A 23,714-nucleotide genomic window follows, 5' to 3' on the forward strand; every position below is an offset into this window, starting at 1 on the left:
GTTACATATTGTACTTTATACTGCACTACATCTCAGAGGTAATTATTGTACTTTGTACTTAGTGTGGTAAAGGATCTGAATACTTCTTACACCACTGAGTACAAGTCGCTCTTGTACTCAAGTGCAGTCCTCGAGAAAATATCCTTTAAATGTTACTTTTCTTTTGAAGAAAACGTTTGACAAAATATAACAGGTGTTTAAGTTTGAAAGAAAGGAATCAAATCACAGACATGCAGCCTCGTAACTTCTCCTGGAGTTTGATACAGATCTGAGGAAACACTTGAGCGGTGAGGAGCGGACACGGAGAGGATCTCTGCTGGATGTTGGACTCTTTGGATGACGTCAAGTCCGTCCAGGTGTGGCCGCTCTACCTGAGGCTGCGCGGCTTCAACTGCACATTATTTATTCAGGGTTAAAGTGCATCGGGACGCTGCGTGTTGATGGCAGATCAACATGCCGGAGCTCAGCTCATGAAGGTAAAGTGTGTTTCTGTGAGTATAAATTAAGGTAAAGTGTGTTTCTGTGAGTATAAATTAAGGTAAAGTGTGTTTCTGTGAGTATTAATGAAGGTAAAGTGTGTTTCTGTGATTATTAATGAAGGTAGAGTGTGTTTCTGTGAGTATTAATGAAGGTAAAGTGTGTTTCTGTGAGTACTAATGAAGGTAAAGTGTGTTTCTGTGAGTATTAATGAAGGTAAAGTGTGTTTTTGTGAGTATTAATGAAGGTAAAGTGTGTTTCTGGGAGTATTAATGAAGGTAAAGTGTGTTTCTGTGATTACTAATGAAGGTAAAGTGTGTTTCTGTGAGTATAAATTAAGGTAAAGTGTGTTTCTGTGAGTATAAATGAAGGTAAAGTATGTTTCTGTGAGTATAAATGAAGGTAAAGTGTGTTTTTGTGAGTATTAATGAAGGTAAAGTGTGTTTTTGTGAGTATTAATGAAGGTAAAGTGTGTTTCAGTGAGTATTAATGAAGGTAAAGTGTGTTTCTGGGAGTATTAATGAAGGTAAAGTGTGTTTCTGTGAGTATAAATGAAGGTAAAGTGTGTTTCTGGGAGTATACAGCAATGATCGTGCACATTTGTTAACTGAACAGATATGAGGAACTGCAGTGAGAGGTCAAAGGTTCCTAAAGATAAGACTGAGCATATGATCAAAGAAATAACACGTGATATGGTTTATGATGAACACGTGATATGGTTTATGATGAACACGTGATATGGTTTATGATGAACACGTGATATGGTTTATGATCGTAGGAAAGATTTGGGATAATCTAAGTACACAACTCAACAAAATATGAAATTCTGCAGTTTGAGTCATTTCTAAAAAAGAAACATTTTATTTACCACACATTGAAAACATAAAATACAACAAATACATTAAAAACAACATCGAATACAACATTACAATACAGTCATTTAGCAGACGCTTTTATCCAAAGCGACTTACAATAAGTGTATTCAACATCGGTATCAAGAGAACTAGTAGAAGTCCTGAGTGCATCTCCTTCTTTAAACAAGCATCTAAGAGCATAAACCAGAGCAAAAGTACAGAAACAAACTAGTATGAATACAATCAGTGCTGAGTGGAAGGCTCAGGGTCGTACTTCTTGAAGAGGTGAGTTTTCAGGGAGAAGGGAGGAAGTAGGAGTGAAGAGAAAGTTTCAAAGAGTTTTTTAGGATTTTACAGCAGAAGAAAGCAGCTTTAGCAGTAGATAGAGAGGAAGGAAAATTGGAAAGAAGAGATTGGAAGTTAAGAAGGTCCTCCGGGAGTTTGCCTTTTCTCCATCGACGCTCAGCCTCTCTTAGTCTATCAGTACGCACTGAGTCCGACAGCCATGGGGCAGGTGGAGTTGGCCCTGCAGACCTGGAGGTGAAGGGACAGAGGTTGTCCAAAGAAGAGGAAAGGGTGCCGAGGAGAAGATCAGTGTCAGTATCAGGGGATAGCAGAGACAAGGACTCAGGGAGAGCAGAGGTAACAGAAGAGGAAAGATCAGCGAGGGAGCGGAGATGACTACAGGGAGAATCCATGTGGGTAGATGGAGGAAGTACGGGGGGAGAGGAGAGAGAGTAGGACATGAAATAGTAGTCAGAGAGCTGGAGGGGAGTGATGGAGAGGTTAGCAGTAGAACAGTGTCTAGTGAAGATAAGATCCAGCTGGTTGCCGGCCTTGTGGGTAGGACGAGAAGAGGAGAGGTAGAGGTTAAAGGAGGAGAGGAAGGAAAGAAGAGGATCTAACTTATCAGTCTGGATGTTGAAGTCGCTGAGCAGGATGAGTGCGGAGCCATCGTCATGGAAGTGTGAGACTAATGTGTCGAGCTCTTCCAGGAACTCACCAAGTGGGCGATACACAACAGCAATGGTGAGCTTGACTGGATAAGTGACCGTAACAGCATGAAATTCAAAAGAGGACGGGGAAAACTGTGGAACAGAGACAAGAGAGGATCTCCATTTTGGGGAAATTAGCAGGCCAGTACCAGCACCTCGCAGCTCTGGGAGTGTGAGAGAAAGAGTACACGTCTGACAGAGCTGAGGGTGTGGTGGTGTTTTCTGGTGTGATCCAGGTCTCAGTTAGAGCAAGAAAGCTGAGGGAGAGAAAGGAAGCGTAGCCTGAGATCAACTCAGCTTTCGGCACTGCCGACTGGCAATTCCAAAGCCCCCCTACCGCTTGCTCGCCATGAGCTGAGAGAGTAGGATAGATGAGGTTAGTGGAGTCACGGCACCTGGGAGTGATCCAATGTCTACGTGACCACCGGGCAGAGGAACGGACAGAAACAGGATGCAAACACGTGTTCGACAACAGAAACCCCGTAAGTACACGCTCGAGAAGTCTTAGCTTGAAAAAGTCGCCCTGTTGCCTTTGTTGGCCTGACGCTTCCAGCCTCCAGCAGTGCTTAAGGACAGCAATCTACTGATTGCTCATTGTCTGCCAGGAGTGGAAGCCAAGCCTCTCCCACGTCACAGAGCAATCACAGAGCAATCGGCCAGCTGGACCTCTAATCACACCTGGCTCACACACACAAAGACTGCAGACAGTTCTAACACTGAACCAGGCAAGGTAGCTCAAACAAAACGTGTACAAACTAGAATAGTGTACTTAGTCTATTCCAGCTGAGTCTAGTAGTTCAATATCCCTCCAGTTAGTTGAATACACACTGGAGTGAAATCTTGACTGGACTGATTATAAATATCCTTGAGATGTGGAAGCCAAGCCTCTCCCACTGCACAGAGCAATCACTGAGCACAACATTAAATACAAAATGATTACAACATTAAATAATAAAATTCCTCCTGTTTCTCTTTATCTTCCTCCTCCTCCTCCTCCTCATGGAGGTCAAACCGTCAGTAGCAGACTGACCGTTGTAGTTTCATTCTGATTCAAAGCGACACACTCTGATCTGTGGACTCTGAGGTTTTCTCTTTATTTTCTCTTTGATTTGCGTGAAATCAGCTGATCAGAGAAGCTGCTGGAGACTCGTTTTCATGCAGCGACGTGATTGGATGAAAAGCCGCAACTCAAACTCGTTAAACTAAAAGAAGTCTGTCGGGTTTTTGCATTTAGATTCCTGAAGTTTTGTCTGAAACACAAACTGTTTCTGCTCAAACATTTCATTTAACTTAATTTATTTAACTGTTGTTGAAGCATTGAAATGATTTTTAACTTGTTTATCAACTCAAATATCTTCTGGTTTGTGATGTTATTTATTTTGTACATATTCTATGAACTTGGTCACTTTTATACAGGAGGCCTTTGACCTCTCAATGTCTCCACTTCACTATTTAACACAAAATCAAATTACATTTAACATCTTCCTCACTATTATTCAGATCATCCTCCTCAGGTTGTACATTGTTGTTGTTTATTTTATTTTTGATTTGTCTGATTTTCTGATGGCTCATCACTGCAGCAGTCGAGTCTCAAGTCTCAGATTGTCTTTGAATGCATCGTAAAGAAGAAAATAGTTTGTGAAGAAAAGATAAGATATAACTTTATTAATCCAGAAGTATATTCTTTCATTAAAGATTACAGCAGAAGAAAAACAGTGGAATAAACAATAGAGTAACAATTATTAAGTGGAGAAGAAGTCATTCTGACACCTTTGGGAAACAGAATTCAACTAAAATAGAAGAAGTAAAATACAAGAACAAAGGCAAGGCAAGGCAAGTTTATTTGTGTAGCACATTTCAACAACAAGGTAATTCAAAGTGCTTCACATAAAACCATTAAAAGCATCAAAACACAAGGCAAAAGAAAAGGAGATTTCAAAAACAATTAAAAAACAGTGTAAGAAATAAAATACAGTAGTAAAATGCAGAAATGCAGGAAATTGATTAATATATGAATTGAATGTTGTTCAATTAAAGGCAGCAGCAAACAGAAAAGTCTTCAATCTTGATTTAAATGAGCTGAGGGTCTCAGCAGACCTGCAGCTTTCTGGACTTTGTTCCAGATATGTGGAGCAGAACAACTGAACGCTGCTTCTCCATGTTTAGTTCTGACTCTGGGAACAGAAAGTAGACCGGTCCCAGACGACCTGAGGGGTCGGGATGGTTCACGATGTAACCAAGTGGAACTGACGGTGTAACTAGTGGGTCCGTCGTGAGTCCACCTGCTTTCTCTCCCACAACAAGCGGAGCCGTATGGTGAGGCCGCATACGTTGCGTCAGTAGCGCAGTGTCGGAGAGGCGTCAGTTACGGAGGGGACAGCGTGTGTTTGGGGGATGGCTGTTTCAGGTATATTCATTTTATGTATTTCATGTGCTGGGGAAATTCAGTATAATTAAGGGATATGTAAAGGTGTATTTGTGTTATTTTAGAGTTTCCTGAGCAGTGCACCCAACGGTAGCTGGGGGGGAATCCAAGTGGGGGTGGCTGGGTTGCTGAACAGGTGGGTGGAAGGATAATCTTTTGGGTTGGTTTTCTGGTTATTGGCAGTTATTGGTGAGTACTTATGTTTTTGTTTTCATTTCTTTTCTAGTTAGTGGGACGCTGCCTTGGTCTTTTTGTTTTGTTTATTTGGCTTTAAATTGTTTATCTATCTTATCGCCTGGTCTGTGGACTCCTCCTGCCTGCTAACCCAGCTGTCACTGGTTACTCCACATAGGTTGGACCAATAAAGCATTTATATTTTTATAACACTGCTTCCTGTGTGTATGTGCCTTTACGGTGTTGTGAACCGGATCTCTGTGGTAACTAGGTGCTACAATAAGGTAGCAGCAGATCGGAGATGTATTTTGGCCCTAAACCATTCAGTGCTTTGTAAACCAACAGCAGGATTTTAAAGTCAATTCTTTGTTGGACAGGAAGCCAGTGCAAAGATTAAATGCAAGAGTGAAAATACAAAGTGCATCAGAAGTGATACTAACAGCAGTGTTGGGCTCTGGCCTATGGCTTAAACATGTGCTGTGGACAAAGAGAATCGGGCCTTCACTGTTTCAAGCAAAGGTCTCATCCTGACTTGTAGTTTGATGAGAACAAGCCTCCTCTGGGTGAAATTTCACACTCAGGTGTGAATCCCCCCCCCCCCCCCCCCCCCAAATAACCATGGTAACCGCGGCAATCTCATTGGCCGAAGGCCAAGAGACCCCAGGACCCCTATGGTTCAGTCACTGTTCTATAAAACTGTTTTTAGTTCACACTTCTAAGCTTTCCCCCTTCGACCTCGGTTGAGTTAGGGAGCACGCAAACGCTCTCTTCGCTCGGACACCCCCGTCCAGGCCACAGAAGAACCAGCTTTCCCCCCACGAGGGAGCCCCTCGAACCCTCATCAAACCCTGACAGGTCACGAGCCATTTCGCTGGACGAAACAGCCCGCGATAACGAATCTGCATCAGCATTCGTTCAGTGCTTTCTGCTTCTTTTTATTTTGTGCACAAACCGGCACAGAGGAGCCGACGAAGCCTCGCTCCTCTCCTGACCGATGATTACCGGGAGACCTACGGACAACGTCGTCTCAGCCGAAGTTAAACTGTCCTCCCTGCAGCGAGTACAGATCGGACCTGCGTTTGCTCCCGAGCCACGCCAACGGACCGAAGCCGCACCAGCAACGCCATGCGACACACAGCGCCCGCTGCAAAGCCGCGCTGCAAGCAGCCCCCCCCCTGTCCCCCTTCCCGACGAGGAAGACGGACCACTTTGCTCACAAACACTTCCACGTTGCAACGAAGCATCTACAAGTAAGGTTCTTGGCATTTGGGCATAGCTTAGCTTAAATTAACGTAAGTTTAATTCAGGCCATTCATTTATATGTTGATATCCCCGTGTTTTTGTGTGTTTAAATTACTGTCGCGTGATATCGAGATATTGCGCAATCATTACGGAACAGAGAAGTTCCGTTGTATTTGTGTATCAACTATGACTGTTTGCTTGGGATTTATTTGATTTCTTTTCATTCATTGTCTTCCACTCCGGGTGGAAGTTCTCTTTTCATTAACTCGACTCGGTGAGTGAGCTGAGGTGCGTGGTTTATCACGGCATAAGTTACCGGCAGTTCAAAGACGACAGCGGTATATTTATGCATGATAGAACCAGCAAGCAGGCTCCCTACCACATCGCACGCCGAAGCGTGATTCACTTCGAGTTCTCGCTCCTTTTCCTCTTTCCTCCTTTCACGAAACACACACGTGAATTACATACAGCAGCCTAACTGCCATTTTGGTCCGCGTCACTCGACTCCGCCATCTTTGTAGTTTTTAGCTGTAGTTCTTAAGGCCCCTCCCCTTTGGCCAGCGTCACTCGACGCCGCCATCTTTGTAGTTTTTAGCGATAGCTGTAAGACTCTCCTTCCTGTTCACCCACACACACACATACACACACAGACATACACCCTCATCCATTTTATTCATTCTTTAGTTTAGGCATATAAAATTGTATGATAACGTTTGTTGGTTGCAATATTAATTGATCTGATCATTTATTATTTTGATTCAATAAACTCTGTTATACTTTCAGGAGCAGTCGTCTGTGATTACTTGTGCATATGTATTTGATAAGACTGTATGTAGTAGCCTGTGCTCGAACTTAAAAACCTTCACTGTCACTGAATGTATAGTCATACGCAGACTATTGACATTATGAGTGACTACTAATTATGAGACTTAGTTTTATCGTTTGGTTATTGGTCCCTGTTCGCAGGGTGGTGCCCCGTTTATATTAATAATCATTAATAATTGTTACATACATCAATAATTCTATTGATGTCAAGAATTCAGTTTCTTAAATGCTGATAACCCAAACACGCTCCTTTAGATCCCAACATAATGGTGCCCCGTGTGAGGCTACGTTATTCCAGTTTTGTTACAGTATATATGCACATTAATCCATAATTATTTTTGAATAATTAATTTTCCAAAAAATATTTTTTTTCGAAAAATTATTTTTTTTTCTTCTTTTGAATGATCCAAATTCCTGAAACTTATTCCCCAAAATAGGTAGGCTTTGATCTTCAAAATCTTGTCTTATTGTAATTAAATTTTTGATTTTAAATTTTGATTTTTAATCTTAATCTTTAATTCCCTTCTCGAAATTTTATTTCGTTTCCAGGTTTAATTATTCGTTTCATTTCTTAAACTAACAGCCAGCTGTGTAGTAGATTTGATCGTTATTTGTAATACCTTGCTTGTTTTCTTAAATCCCTCAAAGAAGTTACACACAGCTGTCACAGGCCCAAAGTGCTAAACCACATTAGCATTTTCGCACCTCTGGCTGCAAAGCAGTAGTGATACCTCAGAGCAGCAACAGTAGAAACGTAAGTCACAGAGCTAGACATTTCACTGTACGCCTGCATGAACCGTAACACTAACAGTAATTAACATCTAACAGTAGAAATCCTAAGTTACAGAACTAGACATTTCACTGAGAACCGTAAACACGAACAGTTTCCGTTCTAACACTAGGGAATTAACAACCACTGGGAGTCGTGCTCATTAGAGAGAATGAGCGACGAGAAATTCCCCATTCCTGGAGCTGTAGCTCCAGAAGACACCGCATTACGAGATGCGGTGGCTGATGTCCTTGGACTCACAGCAAAGGAAAGAGAGTACTTTGCAAAATACACTGCTGTCCTATGCGACGAGCAATTAGAGCAGCTTATGTAAATAACCCAGCAGGTAACAGAGAGCGCCTGATTCAGGACGTAATCGGCGAAATACTGCTCATCTACCATCAGAAAATGCAGCTGCAAGCTGCCCGAACCCGGGCACAGAGCGACGAGCAGCAACGCGAGATCTGGACACTCCGAACAGAGGTTCAGGAGCTGTCACATGACTGTAGAGCCCTACAGTCAGAAAATAGTAGCCTGCGCAGTGACCTCAAAGAGGTCAACCTAAAACTCTCTAAAGCATCAGAGAGTGATGACAAACTGAAAGCGCTTCAAGGTGTTCCAGCAACCCCGGTAGGTACCGCTACCCCCTATCGAGCCTTTCAGCCCAGTCATTTCTTGGTCTCGGCTCCCTCATTCCCCGAGACCCGAACCACCTTGCATTTCTTGAAAACGACATCCCCAACCAGGAGGAGAGAGGACCAACACCAGGTCCTAGTCGGCCCAGGTGGCTTCAAAACCACCTCAGGCGAACGCAATCCTCCACGCAGTTCACGCGCGCGACAAGAACTGACCCCATCCCCCTCAGGGAGGGAGGATGATAGTCGTTACCACCATCGCGAGTATGGAGACTCAGACGACTCGGACGGCTTAGGCCCCATCAACCTTGGAGGCCTGCATACTCGACAGATCGAGCCTCTGGCAAAAGACGTAGAGCGCTTCAATCCCGATAACCACGACTCGAGCATCGATGACTACCTAAGGGAGATCGATCGCTGCCTCCTCGACCTATCGCGCCCCTCATCGCGCGAAAAGCTAAAGCTAGTGTGGAAAACCACTGCGCGAAGCGTCCACGCTTTCATTGAAACGCTCCAGCCGAGCATCCGCGACCGCTATTCATCCCTTTGTCACGCCCTTAGGGAGGAGTACTCCTTGTACAACGACCCAGCTTCTGCCACCCTCTGCGCCTTTGCCATTTCCCAGGAAAGGCTAGAGTCTCCGAGAGACTACTTCAGGCGCTTGAGATCTGCGTACTTCCAAGGACGTAACGCCCCAGGTCTAGAAGACCATGCCTTCAAGTCGCTATTCTTGCACAATCTCCACGACAACGTGAGATACGCTGTTACGATACACTGCAGAACGAGTAACCTCACCATGCCAGAGATTAGGAAATATGCGCAACTTGCATGGAAGACACGCGGACGGCCGACAAATCGGTACGAAGACACCGCCATAGTCTTAGGCATCCAACAGTCGAGCGACTCCGACCTAGCGTCGGAAGACGACAAGAGGACTTGGCCTAGCGAGCCCTGGTCACCCCCGAGGAACAAACGACCCTGGCGGTCGAAAGACCAACGGAACCAGGGGGGTGAAAGACACCCTCAAGGACAACCCATCAGGTAACGCTGACTCGCAGCCCACCTGACTAAGCCAAGTGACCTTTCCCCCTGCTGCCAAGTCGACGTGGTAGGGGGGGGGAAGAGAACTCAGCACACTTCCGGAAACGACCACTCCCATGTTCGCACCTCGTTCTTCAACCTTCTTGGACGACCTTGCTCGCAAAGGCAATGCCCGTTATGTATATCTCTATACATATTCTTCAGTCCTACTGGGGGGTCATAACACTCTTGCTCTACTCGACTCCGGGTCAGAAACGAGCCTCATGTGTTCCCCCACCTTTTCGCATACACCTCTAGGGTGCCACAACCTTAGAGGCCCTTCGAGCACCCCTTCGAGCACCCTAGCTCGTAAAATCTTACGTCAACTAAGCCTTGTTCTCCTGCTCTCTCAGCATGAGCCACCTCCAGCTTGTTCAACGAAGCCACCGCCTTCTTTCAGCCGAGTCATCGCCCGGTTCTGTCAAGTCGCCAGTGCCGTAGGTAACTGAACTTGACCTGTGCGCCGGACCTGTCTCCATCTCTAATTAGGAGGGTGGGGGGAGGGAGATATCACCAGCCCGCCATGACACACTCCAGAGTGAAACTGTTCGCGACGTTTCCCTGAGTGCTGGCGGTAACGTGGGATATCGGCCCTCGCCACTTGAACAGCGCGAGGGGGGTGGGCTCTCTGACAACAGAAACTTAGAGAGATGTACTTCACAGGAAGTACACTCTAATCTCGCCAGTGCCGAAACCAACCGGCAGAATGGCAGCTTACTATTGACTACTAACGTTTAACTGCATGCTCCAACTCACCCTGTAGACATGCACTAACCGCTAACACAGCCAACTTCAACCAGAACAGTTGCATGACCTGAAAAACGTTCATTGCGACTGTAAACTGATGCTCCACTCTCATAGAGAACCCTTTGCATGCTTTATAGACTCTACCAGAAGTAACCAAAGAAGACATAACCTCTGCCGTAGCAGTCAGATTTAACCCAGGACCTCATCCGAGAAGGCTCAGCTGTCAACAGCTGGAGCAGCGAAAGACCAGCCTAGCTAGTCACACTAGCCGTGCTAACGAAATCTGTAAATCTGCTACCACTACTGTTATGCAACCCTCACAGGTACCTCTGGCCTATAGTCTTGGCAACGCAACTCCAATATCGATAGATTCTAAAACTTAGACACAGGACTCGCTCTAAATCTACCGATCAGAGAGAGGTAGACGCACATATCATGTACTAATAGATCCAGAAGCGACAGACTAAACTGGATTCCCTCCTATTCATAACACCACGTAGCCAACCTACGACTGCTCCGCCGACGGACTCCAGTCCTGTCTAGGAGTTGAACCAGTAACCACTGTTTGCCCCTCACCTGCTTCTTGTCTTTCTATTCTTTCCTTCTCTCTCTTTGTGTTTTGTTTTGTTTTATTTGGGTTGTTACTTTCTTTGACACTGTGCCACAATGCTAGAATATCACAACATCATAATAGCAATTGAATTATTTGGGAATAATGTTTTGCTCACCTATGATGTGAATTGTGTATGATAGTAGATGTAGGTAGAAGTAGTTAAAGTCATCTGCCCAGATGCCACCTTAGTCATCTGCCCAGATGCCAATGAACTCTGAACTTGACCACCATGAACTTGACCACTATGAACCTTGAACTCTATGAACAATGAACACTGCCTGTTTTAACCACTGCTTTTGGTCTCAGGAACACTTGGACTGTCTCACCTCTTTAGGTTTCCCCACCACATGGGTGCACATGCCAGCCCTTGGTTTGCTCTAAAGACCGAAGCCAACACCTCGCTCTTCAGAACAAAGGGGGGATGTTGGGCTCTGGCCTATGGCTTAAACATGTGCTGTGGACAAAGAGAATCGGGCCTTCACTGTTTCAAGCAAAGCTCTCATCCTGACTTGTAGTTTGATGAGAACAAGCCTCCTCTGGGTGAAATTTCACACTCAGGTGTGAATTCCCCCTCCCCCCCAAAAAACCATGGTAACCGCTGCAGTCTCATTGGCCGAAGGCCAGGAGACCCCAGGACCCCTGTGGTTCAGCCGATGTTCTATAAAACTGTTTTTAGTTCACACTTCTAGGCTTTCCCCCTTCGACCTCGGTTGAGTTAGGGAGCACGCAAACGCTCTCTTCGCCCGGACCCCCCCCCCGTCCAGGCCACAGAGAATCCAGCTTTTTCCCGTCGACCTCCGTCGAACAGGGAGCACACCACGCTCTCTTTGCTCGGACACCCCCCGTCCAGGCCACAGAAGAACCAACTTTCCCCGCCAGCGCAACGCTGGCCACGAGGAAACAACGGCCCTTCTCCCCTCATCAAACCCTGACAAGCCGTTTCGCTGGATGAAACAGCCCGCGATAACGAATCTGCTTCAGCGATCAGTTCAGCGCTTTTTGCTCCTTTTTCTTGTGGTGCACACATTCCGGCGAAGGAAAGACGACAACGCCTCCCTCCTTCACCGACGATTCCCGGTAAGACGCACGGACCACGCCGTCAGCCGAAGTTAGATCACCCTCCCTGCCGTGAGGACAGATCACGTCTGCGTTTGCTCCAGAGCGAGCTGCGCCACGACAGACCGAAACAGCGCCAGCTCAACGCCGCGCTGAGAAGCACCCCCCCCCCCTTCCTCTCGAAGAAAAAGGACAACTTTGCTCACGGACACTTCCACGTTGCAACGAAGCATCTACAAGTAAGATTCTTGGCATTTGGGCATAGCTTAGCTTAAATTAACTTAAGTTTAATTCAGGCCATTCATTTATATGTTGATATTCCCGTGTTTTTGTGTGTTTAAGACTGTCGCGTGATATTGAGGTATTACGCAATCATTACGGAGCAGAGAAGCGCCGTTGTATTTGTGTATCAACTATGACTGTTTGCTTGGGATTTATTTGATTTCTTTTCATTCATTGTCTTCCACTCCGGGTGGAAGTTCTCTTTTCATTAACTCGACTCGGTGAGTGAGCTGAGGTGCGTGGTTTATCACGGCATAAGTTACCGGCAGTTCAAAGACGACAGCGGTATATTTATGCATGATAGAACCAGCAAGCAGGCTCCCTACCACATCGCACGCCGAAGCGTGATTCACTTCGAGTTCTCGCTCCTTTTCCTCTTTCCTCCTTTCACGAAACACACACGTGAATTACATACAGCAGCCTAACTGCCATTTTGGTCCGCGTCACTCGACTCCGCCATCTTTGTAGTTTTTAGCTGTAGTTCTTAAGGCCCCTCCCCTTTGGCCAGCGTCACTCGACGCCGCCATCTTTGTAGTTTTTAGCGATAGCTGTAAGACTCTCCTTCCTGTTCACCCACACACACACATACACACACAGACATACACCCTCATCCATTTTATTCATTCTTTAGTTTAGGCATATAAAATTGTATGATAACGTTTGTTGGTTGCAATATTAATTGATCTGATCATTTATTATTTTGATTCAATAAACTCTGTTATACTTTCAGGAGCAGTCGTCTGTGATTACTTGTGCATATGTATTTGATAAGACTGTATGTAGTAGCCTGTGCTCGAACTTAAAAACCTTCACTGTCACTGAATGTATAGTCATACGCAGACTATTGACATTATGAGTGACTACTAATTATGAGAATTAGTTTTATCGTTTGGTTATTGGTCCCTGTTCGCAGGGTGGTGCCCCGTTTATATTAATAATCATTAATAATTGTTACATACATCAATAATTCTATTGATGTCAAGAATTCAGTTTCTTAAATGCTGATAACCCAAACACGCTCCTTTAGATCCCAACACATGTATATATATATATACATGTATATATACATATATATATATATATATCTCACTTTTGTTGTGTATGTTGAAGTTTACTTGATGTCCTTTTGAGGATAAATTGTATCTGAGCTTGTATCAAATCTGTGCACAATGTATTTACATATCCTGAAGAAAAGTTAGTAAAATGTTTCATTTTTTACATTTGTCTTGTTATTTGGCCAAAGGTGGTGTCTGCATACGTATGGGTACCTTATGGTCCCGGGCTGTTTATCACAGGTGGTGACCTCTGACACCTGACCACATCCCATTCCAACACCTTCGGGATGAACCGGAGCGCCGGCTGTGAGGCGGACAGCAGATTGATGCCCATGATTTAGGAATCACGTGTTCAACTGTCATCGATCATGTTCAGATACGGAGATCATGATTGGATGGTCAGCTCTACTTTTGACTTGTATCAGTGTACAGCTGCATTAGGCTGAGCATATTAGCATATTACATTTTAAAAACTCCCTCACACACACACACACACACACTCTGTCCTCAGCTGACCAGTGACTGCTAATATATGAGTCTGGGGGTGGGGGTGTAGTCAGGGCTGTCAGATCCTGTCCTGTGTGCCAAAACAAACACACCCATCACCAGGAGGTTGCAGCCAGTCGGGGAAAATGTGCAGTTTGAGTGAGAGTGACTCGTCAGAGCATTTCTGTTTAATGTCAAATTAGTTACATAATGTCACATTACAATAACCGTCTCCAACACTCAACAACACAACATGAGTCAGCTGCAGGTGAGGGAGAGGAGTGAGGAAATACAAACACCTCTGATAGGCTGACATCTACCACCTGTTGGACAGGTTTTGACGTCTCACTGGTTTTATTTTAGACTTGGGCTCTGAAGTGATGAGGGTGTGACGGCGTCCTCAGATCAAATGGACACAGACACCAGGACTGACAGGAGGACATGAGCAGCTTCTTCTCTCCAGTGTTTCCTCCACACATGACGGTGCAACGTGTCTGTAAACTGACCTGAAGTGAGTTCAGCAGGTGAGAATCCTACCAGAGGAATCTGTACATGTTTGATCATCAGGATCACTTTGATCTCTTTGTGTTGTTTCTCTGTTTAACTGAGAATAGAACGATGTTTCTAAGGATAGATTTGTTATCTGCAGTAGAACTTCTCTCTGAGATAAAGAACAATGATTTATAGAAATATAATGTTCATGTTTCTCAAGTTTCAACAGAAGTTTGTAATCTGAGTGTCTGAACTGGTCTGACAGGTTGGATCAAGCTGAGTCAACACTCTGAATGTTCACAACACAACCTGTCACAGGGTGTGGTGGAGGACTCAAAAGCAGGCCAGACAGAGTAGTGTGAAGCAGGTATTTAATGAAGAATTAAATCAACACAGGAAACTTACAGGACACAACAGGGGATCCACAGACAAGACAGGAGACGAGGGGGAAAATCCAGCAGAATGAGGCAGTCGGGAAACCCGGGAACAAGACGAGCCAAACGGGCGGGTAGACATGAAAATGATCTGGCAAAGAGTGACAGAGAGGCAGAGTTCATATAGTGTCTAGAACAGGTGAAGGGAGTTGTGCTGATGAGGAGGGAGTGGCTGACCGGTAGAGTGAGGAGGGTGTGGAGCTACACAAAGACACGGAACACAGAAGACAAAGCCTGATTGGGACACAACCAGCTTAACAACCCTGACACACACTTGGTTCCACTAGTGGAGTCCTGTTTGCTCACTTCATGTCTCAACTGTCCCAGAGGACAGAACCCGTCCTAGAGGACCTGTGTGTGTGATGGTGTAGTAACAGTGGAAATGCTATAATAACCTGTAACATGTATGTAATAGACTGTAAATAAGTCACAGCATGTTAGCCGTCTTATGATCCTCCTGTTATACCTCAGAAAACATCCACAGGCCTGTAATTAATCCTCACATGTGCATTACGCAATCAAGCAACCTCCTTCATGCTCTCCTGAGAGAAACTCATTCCTATAAGCATCACTTCCTGTCACAGACCCTCTGCAGCACGCTCTATGTCAAACCCCTCTGGTGCTAACCACAGCTATTTACTGACAGTCCCTCTGAACCTCTGCTACCTCCTGCTCCTGACTATCAGCCGGTTCATTTGGGACTTTTAAACATCACATCTCTAAATAATGACTCGTTTTTATCTCAGTTTTACTTCATTTGAACATCTTGATTTGATGGTAAACTCTAAAGATCCAGTGATCACTTTAATAATCTACAGACCGTCCAGGCCTAACAGTGTTGTTATCAGAGTTACTGTCCCATGTTACATCAGCTGCTGTCACTTATTGTCTGATGAACAGCAGGACAACCTGGACTACCTCTGAAACCACAGGCACCACTTTCTTCTGTCACTCATCAAGTGTGTTTCTGTCTCATTCCATTGATTGAACTAAACTAGCAAAAGCTTCAATGCGTTTTAATTCAGTGTTCTATGTCTCATCTTGAACTCTTCAGTATTTGTTGTAATTAAAATAAATAATCAGATGTGAGCATTCTGACTGCATCAAACACTTTAACTCTTTGAGCGCTGCAGCGCGGTGGTAAAGCCCCCTGAGGTGAACTTGTGCTCTGTGACTTTGAGCTCCATCATTTCAATAGACTGAACACGATGCACACTGCTGATCCATTGATCTGCATGTAGAGAGCGTGTCTAAGAGCTTCATGTCATGTCTTTACTGACACTGCTCCAGGATCAGATCCAACATCCAGAGTGTCTCCAGTGTCTCATGTGAGCTGCACTTTGTATCTGAAACAGGAGCACTGAGTTTGATCCGAGTCCTTCAGTTTGATGGTCTGTTGGTGATAACATGAGATGTTCACGTGTTTCTTCTGCTTCTTCATCGTCATGTGATCTTCTGCTTATTTGACGGCTTCACACTGATTCTTTTGACTGTAAACTTTTAGAAGCTGCTGCTCATGAATGTTCCAACATGTAGGTTATAAATCAATATAGAAGAATGTGATTGAGGAACATGTTTCACCAAATCTTCATTCAAAATAACACTTTTATAGATAAATACATGTAAACGTCACATTGTGTCTCATCAGTGAGACGTGCATGTGATCCAAGTTGCTGCTGCTTCATTGAATCTTTCTGAACTGAGCTGATCTTCATCTCTTTAGATGGTTAGTGAGCATCATCTAGTGGACAGAGAGGAGAACTACATCACCTCACCTGTGATGTGTCTGATTGGCTCGCTGTGAGGACGTGTTATAAAGGAAAGGAAGGACTCAGTGAACACTTGATTTGATTTAAGAAAGCATAACACACATTACAATAACCGTCTCCAACACTCAACAACACAACATGAGTCAGCTGCAGGTGAGGGAGAGGAATGAGGAAATACAAACACCTCTGATAGGCTGACATCTACCACCTGTTGGACAGGTTTTGACGCACTGTCCTCACATGTGCATTACGCAATCAATCAACCTCCTTCATGCTCTCCTTTAAGTGGCTGATTGTCAGTAAATATGTACAGCATGATCATTATTCTTTCATCACATGACTTTAAAATGTAAGAATAATCGTATTTTGAAACAATGTCTTTTGTATCTTGACAGAGAGGACAGATGGAGACAACTAAAGAGCTCTTGGACACTTTGGAGAAGTTAGGAGACGACCAGTTTAAAACATTCAAGTGGTTTTTGGAGGAGGTCATAGAAGACTTCCCAGCAATCCCAAAGAGTCAACTGGAGAATGCAGACCGGATGGACACAGTGGATCAGATGGTCAAGAAATACAGCAGAGACACTATGAAAGTGGCCCGAATAGTTTTAGTGAAGATTGGTGAGAATGATCTCGTGAAGAGTTTATCAAAAACCAAATCAGAACCCAAAGGTAAGTCATGGTATGAACACAAAGATCAAACTTACATCTCACAAAGACTTTAAACGTAAAACAGCGAGTTGCACTTTGGCTTTCAGAAGAAACTACCAAACACACGTCCACCGGAGAAAATATGTTAAAAATTTCAGAAAAGTCAACGAAACAAAGGCAGACAATCCTGTTTCTGTTGCCTCTAATGTTTAGAAGTAGCACACTGGTGTGACTGTAAGATGCTGCTTGGACGTCATTGATTCCCTCTGTAATGAAGTAATAAACCTTCTGGTTATTTGCAGACCACAGAGTTCATGCACACATGAAGCACAACATGTCAGTTGATGTTAAATGATACAAAGTCATTCTACAATCGTTAACCTATTCAGAGCCTTTAGTTATCAAATGAGATAAATATATTTCATTGATACAGAAATGTGTACACTTGTTAGAAATGACTCACATTCACTGAAACAACCCCTCATTGATTTTTATCTTTGTTTTATTCATCCAGATATTCTGGAAGAAGACGAAGAAGGAGAAGAAGAAGAAGAAGAAGGAGAAGAAGGAGGAAAAGAAGAAGGAGAAGAAGGAGAAGGAGGAGAAAAAGAAGGAGAAGGAGAAGGAGAAGGAGAAGAAGGAGAAGAAGAAGAAGGAGAAGAAGGAGAAGAAGGAGAAGGAGAATAAGAAGGAGAAGAAGGAGAAGAAGAAGAAGAAGAAGAAGGTCAGCGTGGTTATTGTTTGTACCGTAGACAGTCTGTGGTTCATACTCATACATTCATACACATCGTCTGGTCTCTGTATGAGGTATCGTAGAGCTCTGGGTGAACACAGACGGATTCAATATGTTTATCCTCCATTTCTGATTCAACAGCGTCAGGACGTCAGCGATGAAGGAGGAGAATCTCAACGCTGAACGGCTTTAACGACACAGCCTCACGTGCATCTCTTACTCCATTGGAAATATTTAAATTTGCATCGCGTATTTCGCCTCATTGGCTCAAATGTACGTCTATTCGTGACTTTGCATTTACTTTGTATGTAATCGCGTCACTGAAACATCAGCTTGGCGTTTGTTGTGAACGCAGCATAACAGGGTTGAATCCATCTTTACAGTGAGCAGTGAACACCTCTCTGGTTCTGCAGTCATGATGCGTTCAGGACTCTCAGCACTTTATTTCAGTGGAACCTGCAGAGTCAACAGACTGGAGGCCCAACGTGTCTGCAGGTGTGTGAGCTTGGAGCTCAGTGTAGGTTAACATGAGAGCTGAGAGGAAGCTGCTCTTTCTACTGGATGTGCTGCGTCACTGACTGACGGCTGATGAAGGGAGTCTCTGTAAACACTCATTCATCTCTTCTCTTGTCTTCTTCTTCTTCTCTCATCAGGTGGAAGTGATCTCTGTCAGCTGAGTCCTGATGATCCAGAGAGCATCTGGAGACTGGAGACTGCTCCATCACCTCCACCTGGATTTTATTTAGTGTACCAAACACCAGAAGACTTTTAAAGACTAAAGTCTGACTCCCTCTCACATATACAGACATTGGGCCTCATATAACAACAGATGTACTCTTGTTTAGGGCTCGAGGACCTTTTGAAATTCAGATTATTTTTGTTAGGGTTCATATTTGTTGTCTGCCGCTTCAGCTCAAACTCCCGTGAGCTGGAATGAGGTAGAAAAATGAAACTTGGAACAATAACTGGAAATGATGTCCATGTGCTTCTCAAGACATAGAACTCCGATCGGCCACATGGTGGCGCTGTAATTAACGTCACAAAATGTGATTTTTGAAAAGCCACGCCCCTCACACCAGAAGTCATTGACTGGATATTTGATTTGTTTCATGATAATGTTCAACCACATTTGTAAAACTATTGTGAAAACGCTCAACAGGGGCACCACCAGTAGTAATGATGTGCACGCTGCTTTCAGCTATTTTAAGTACGGAGTAAAGTTAAACTGTCACTAAAATTCTGTTGAAATACGTTCACTATACAGTGTATAGTATGGTGAACGTATTCTACCATCATTTTGAACAGAATTCAGCTGTTCACAGAGTCACAGGGTTAAAGAACTCCGACTCACAAAAAGAGGTTTTATTGTGAGCAGCAGGAGACTTGACTCTGTAATGTTGGTGTAGCCCCGCCCACCTATCAACTCGTATAAAAGCACCGCCTACTGACCAATCAGAGCTCAGTACGTGGATGGTTCAGAAATATTGAACCAATAAGAAGAAGTTAAGTCATAAAAGTAACAAAGTTCAAACTGCTGAATGCAGAAAGAACAGCTGGCAATAAATCACAGACTGTGAATGATGACATGAACAGATTCACAACATCACTGTCTCATCTAGAGCACAACATCTACTACATGTGTGTATTCTGCTACGTTAATGTGCTGCAGATGTATTCTGATGACATGAATGACGATATTTGAGTCTTATTCTTTCAGTTGTAACCCCGGCGCTGTGAAACAGACTTGGCTTGTTTTCTTTCGTTCTATTTCAGACTCATGAAGTCTTGATGCATTTAAGTTTTATTCTACTCTGTGAGTTACTGTTGATTTCTCTCCTATCAATGAATCTCTCATGACTTTACTTCTTTGATTTCTATTATTACTGAGTGGTCATTTAATGATGATGTTTAAGTGACTTTCAGTCATTTATCGATGTGATATCCGACATGCTCTGTGAATTATAATTGGTTGAGATGATTTCATGAGATAATCTTGGTTTGACACACTTTGCTCTGATCTTTGTCAGTCAGCAAAGGAAACAGGATGTAAGGTCAGATGCTGTAACCGTGTTAACTGTTTAGGAGACACGCTGACTGATGTTCCACCAGGAAGACCAGACAGCAACCTTAGAAATAACTGCTAACCAAAAGAAGTCTGTCATGAACTGTAAGATACGTAAACGGCTTCATCCAGTGATTTACTAATGTTTAGTTGTCGACCATATATGGACCAGGAAGTTAACGATGCTCCAAGTAAAAAGGTAGAAATAGGAGGAGACTACAAACAATCAGGGCTTTTGGGGTTTATTCAGGTGCTCCTAGCTTGGAGTCTTTTTGACGAGGATTATTTGGTGATATGAACTTTTGAATTTTGCCTTTTTCTTTTATTTGCTTTTCATATTATCCTTCTTTTGTAACTTTGAATCTTCTTTTTATTGTAAAAACCAAATAAAACTGGTTTGTATTTTGTACATTCCAACCAAAGCCCAGTGTTGCTGGTCTCTGAGGGTGTCTGCGTAGTCTCCATGAGGTCAGAGAGCTCTTCTCCTGAGAGGCTGGCAGCAGTGCATGATTGATATGAATATGAACAACAGACCTGCTACAAGCTGAGCTTAAATGCTGTTCTTCAGTCTGATGTGATTTACTAACTTGGTCGGCTCAGATAGTTTTCATGCTCTGCTGGTTTATCATGCTTGGTGTTCATGTGATTACAGGACTTACACATCACTGTTGTGTCTTTGGTGACGCAGTAGGGGTCAGATTGGTGCCTGATTTGAGGGTGTTAGGGTCAGAGTCCTGAAGCTGACCTTCATAACCGAGGGAGGATCCCAACCCCACAGGGTTCCTCCTCCTGTGGTGGCCTTTTAAACAGGTCCATCCTGGACTACTTCCAGTCCAACTAAAGGGGTTTGAAATGTGCAGTAAATAAAAAAAAGTAAAGTTACCCGGAAGATAGCTTGCTGTGCATCAAGTTAGCAAAAATAAAAGCAGAGATGAGACTGGCTTACTTCCGTTTAAAAAAAAACAACTTTATTTTAATCTTTTTAGTCTATATTTACGTTATTAATTACGTAATTACTTCACATTACGTTACTTATATATAAAATATATAAAAGTTCTATTGATTTATATTCATAAATCAATGTATATAAATATATGTACGTCCTTTCAAATTCTTCATTGCCCCCAAAAACGTTGCAATATAAAAATATGTCCGGTCTCCTTTATTTATTTATTTTTCATACCGGATATCCGGTTTCTCCGTTGATCAACGTCAGATTCACACCAGGTTGTGGACATTTGTGGAGTTTTTTTTTGGAGCAACGTTTGCTTGTCAGTCAGATGCGAAAGTCCACAGCTGGGTTTCACCACATCACTACAAACATGACCGTGAGTTATTCCCGTTACTTTAGCTTTAATTTACTTTTAGTGTGAAGTTAACTCAGCACTTCCTGTCCGCGTTGCGTTATAGCCTTCAAGCTAGCTGGCTGTCAAAGCCCATTTAGTTAGCGTTAGCTTGTAAGTTAACGTTCAATTATGTTCGTCACGTGATTGAGCAAACACGTGACTGGAGCAGCTCGTATGTATCGTCACATGCTGCACGTGAAATATGGGTGCGATGAATATAATGATGTATATGATAATAAAGTCATTACATAGACTGTAACACATTAAGATAACAGCACATTATATATATATATATATTTCTATATATATATATATATATATATATGTATGTATGTATGTATATACTTATTTATAAACATATATATTTATATCTATGCATGAATATATCTATTTATATTTATTTATGTATATTTATTTTTATTAATGTGTTAAGGTGTCTCTGTCTCTAACAGAAGCATGAGTTCGAGGTGGCGATGACGTGTGAGGGATGCTCCGGAGCTGTGACCAGAATCCTCAACAAACTGGAAGGTGAGACTGACGGCTGTCCTCCGTCTCACGCTGCTGCGTCCGCTACGACAAGAGCAACGATGGAGATCGTCAATATTTATATCGGTGTGCGTGTTGTGGCGTTTGTATTGGCCGTGCATGCTATCCACTTATACTGTGGTGCGTGCTCCCCTCAGAGCCCAACTACATCAGCGTTTAACACCTAAAATACAATAATACCTCCTTTGTGTCGTAAAAATTGTCTCTTGAAGCCAAAAGCACTTTAAAGTTGTCCTGGCAGTAAGTGTGAGGAGGCTCACCTTCTTACCCTGGCAAGAAGAAACACCTATAGACTGCACTTATTCAGTGACATTTATTGCTGTTCAAACACCTTATTTAAAGAAGTAAGTTCTGAATATTTACTGGAATACTCAGCGATCCTCATGCTTAAAAACCGGATGTACCAGTTCGTAGTTTCACTCTAGAAGCTGCCTTATCTTGGGCTTGTTTTACTGAAATGCACAGATGCAAATGTAAAATAATATATTTTTACAGCCTTCCCACGAGCAAAACATCTAACACCAGTGTGCATCATGTGCTCCCCTGCTGCCTCGCTGTGTAATGTGAAACGAATGACGCTGAAGCTCTCTCCGCTCTCAGAGAATCCAGTAGAAGCGAAAGCACAGTTTGAGAGCGTTTAAAGGCCGCTTGCGTCACACCTCATGACTTCTCTGTCTCTGAATGTTGGCCAACATGTCACCTGATGCAGAGGAACTCAAAGAAACACGTTTCATTTGGCTCGGCCGTCCTCTTCACTCTGCCGGATCTCAGCAATTCATGATGAGGTGAATTTGGTTTCCTTTGTTGGAGAACTGGAGAAATATAACTCGTCGCCCACTTTAGAGCCAAAGCGTCTTTTGGTGAGTCTTATTCGGTGTAAGCGCGCTGCACGCTGCTGCTTCCTGGAGTGAAACAAAGTGCCTCTGTTCTCTCAGATGTCAAGTTTGAGATCGACCTGCCGAAGAAGCTCGTCTGGATCGAGTCCGACAGAGACGTGGAGTTTCTCACGGACACGCTGAAGAAATGCGGGAAGGAGGTCAAGTACAACGGCACCAAGTGAAGGAGGATGTGCTTCACGGAGCAGGTGATTTATGATTATGATCTCCATGAACGAACTGTATATCTGTAGGGTTTAAGTGTTGTACTGTTATTAGACGTAATGTCCTTTAGAAATAGTTTTGTGTGAATCTGATGGCAATAAATATGTAAAGAAATGAGTTATTGATTTCTCTCAACAGCTGTAAATACAAACTGAGCGTATTAATCCTGCAAATCACAATCATTGTTTTACCATGATGTGATTTATTATGGATCCACAGACAGTCAGCTGACTTGCTGTATCTCTCTGTTTGTGTTTTCTTTAGGAAATCATGGCCGCTGATGCAAAATGAAGATTAATGCTGCAACTGAAGTTCTTTACCTGTCCGGATTTCTTCGTGTTTTTATGTTTTGTTAGTTGTGTTTATTATTATTATGATTATTATATTAGCTGGACAGCAGACGGGGAACTCCAGCTGTGTAGAATACAAACATCAGGACGTACAACTGTCTCCTGTTTGTGTAAAAGCTGCAAAACCATCGCCAGCAAACGTCCTGAGACACGATTACAGTTTACATTCAGAGGTTTGTGAAACATTCTGCAAACTATTGTCTGCGTCGGCCTGCAGCTCGGCCTCTCGTGTGACTGGTTTACAGTGATGAGAGACGTCTGTAGACGTGGAGGACTCCTGCTGGACTTACTACTGCTTCCTGTTCGCTGCATCACACTAATCTGTTCAAACCACAGGTCATATGAATCATGCTGATTGATGACTGACTCATCTTTGTTTTTCTATGAACGTGAAGCCTTTGTGCTTATGAACTCTTTCTGTTACTCTGTGAAGAAGAGCCTCCCTACACCGGGCTTCACTGTCTTCATGTTGTGTTCATGGGAAATAAAATCACTTCTGCCTCTGTGTCTACTGTT

The 23,714-nt window shown here is 43.5% G+C and overlaps 2 protein-coding genes across 2 annotated transcripts; both read left to right on the forward strand.

Annotated features, from left to right (window-relative positions):
• Positions 1-669: 669 nt before the first annotated feature.
• On the forward strand, positions 670-20,278 carry LOC306777514 (uncharacterized protein). Its single transcript, XM_079268669.1, has 4 exons — positions 670-693; positions 16,806-17,082; positions 17,576-17,785; positions 18,448-20,278. The coding sequence occupies exons 1-3, from the start codon at positions 688-690 to the stop codon at positions 17,746-17,748; spliced, it is 456 nt and encodes a 151-aa protein (XP_079124795.1). The 5' UTR covers positions 670-687; the 3' UTR covers positions 17,749-17,785; positions 18,448-20,278.
• Positions 20,279-21,062: 784 nt separating this feature from the next.
• On the forward strand, positions 21,063-23,699 carry atox1 (antioxidant 1 copper chaperone). Its single transcript, XM_079268670.1, has 4 exons — positions 21,063-21,184; positions 21,655-21,730; positions 22,684-22,832; positions 23,113-23,699. Exons 1-3 carry the CDS (start codon positions 21,137-21,139, stop codon positions 22,806-22,808), a joined length of 249 nt encoding a protein of 82 aa, XP_079124796.1. The 5' UTR covers positions 21,063-21,136; the 3' UTR covers positions 22,809-22,832; positions 23,113-23,699.
• The last annotated feature ends 15 nt before the right edge of the window (positions 23,700-23,714 follow it).

The sequence above is a fragment of the Melanostigma gelatinosum genome, assembly GCF_949748355.1.
Source record: "Melanostigma gelatinosum genome assembly, chromosome: 5".
In the NCBI taxonomy this organism is placed as follows: Eukaryota; Metazoa; Chordata; class Actinopteri; order Perciformes; family Zoarcidae; genus Melanostigma; species Melanostigma gelatinosum.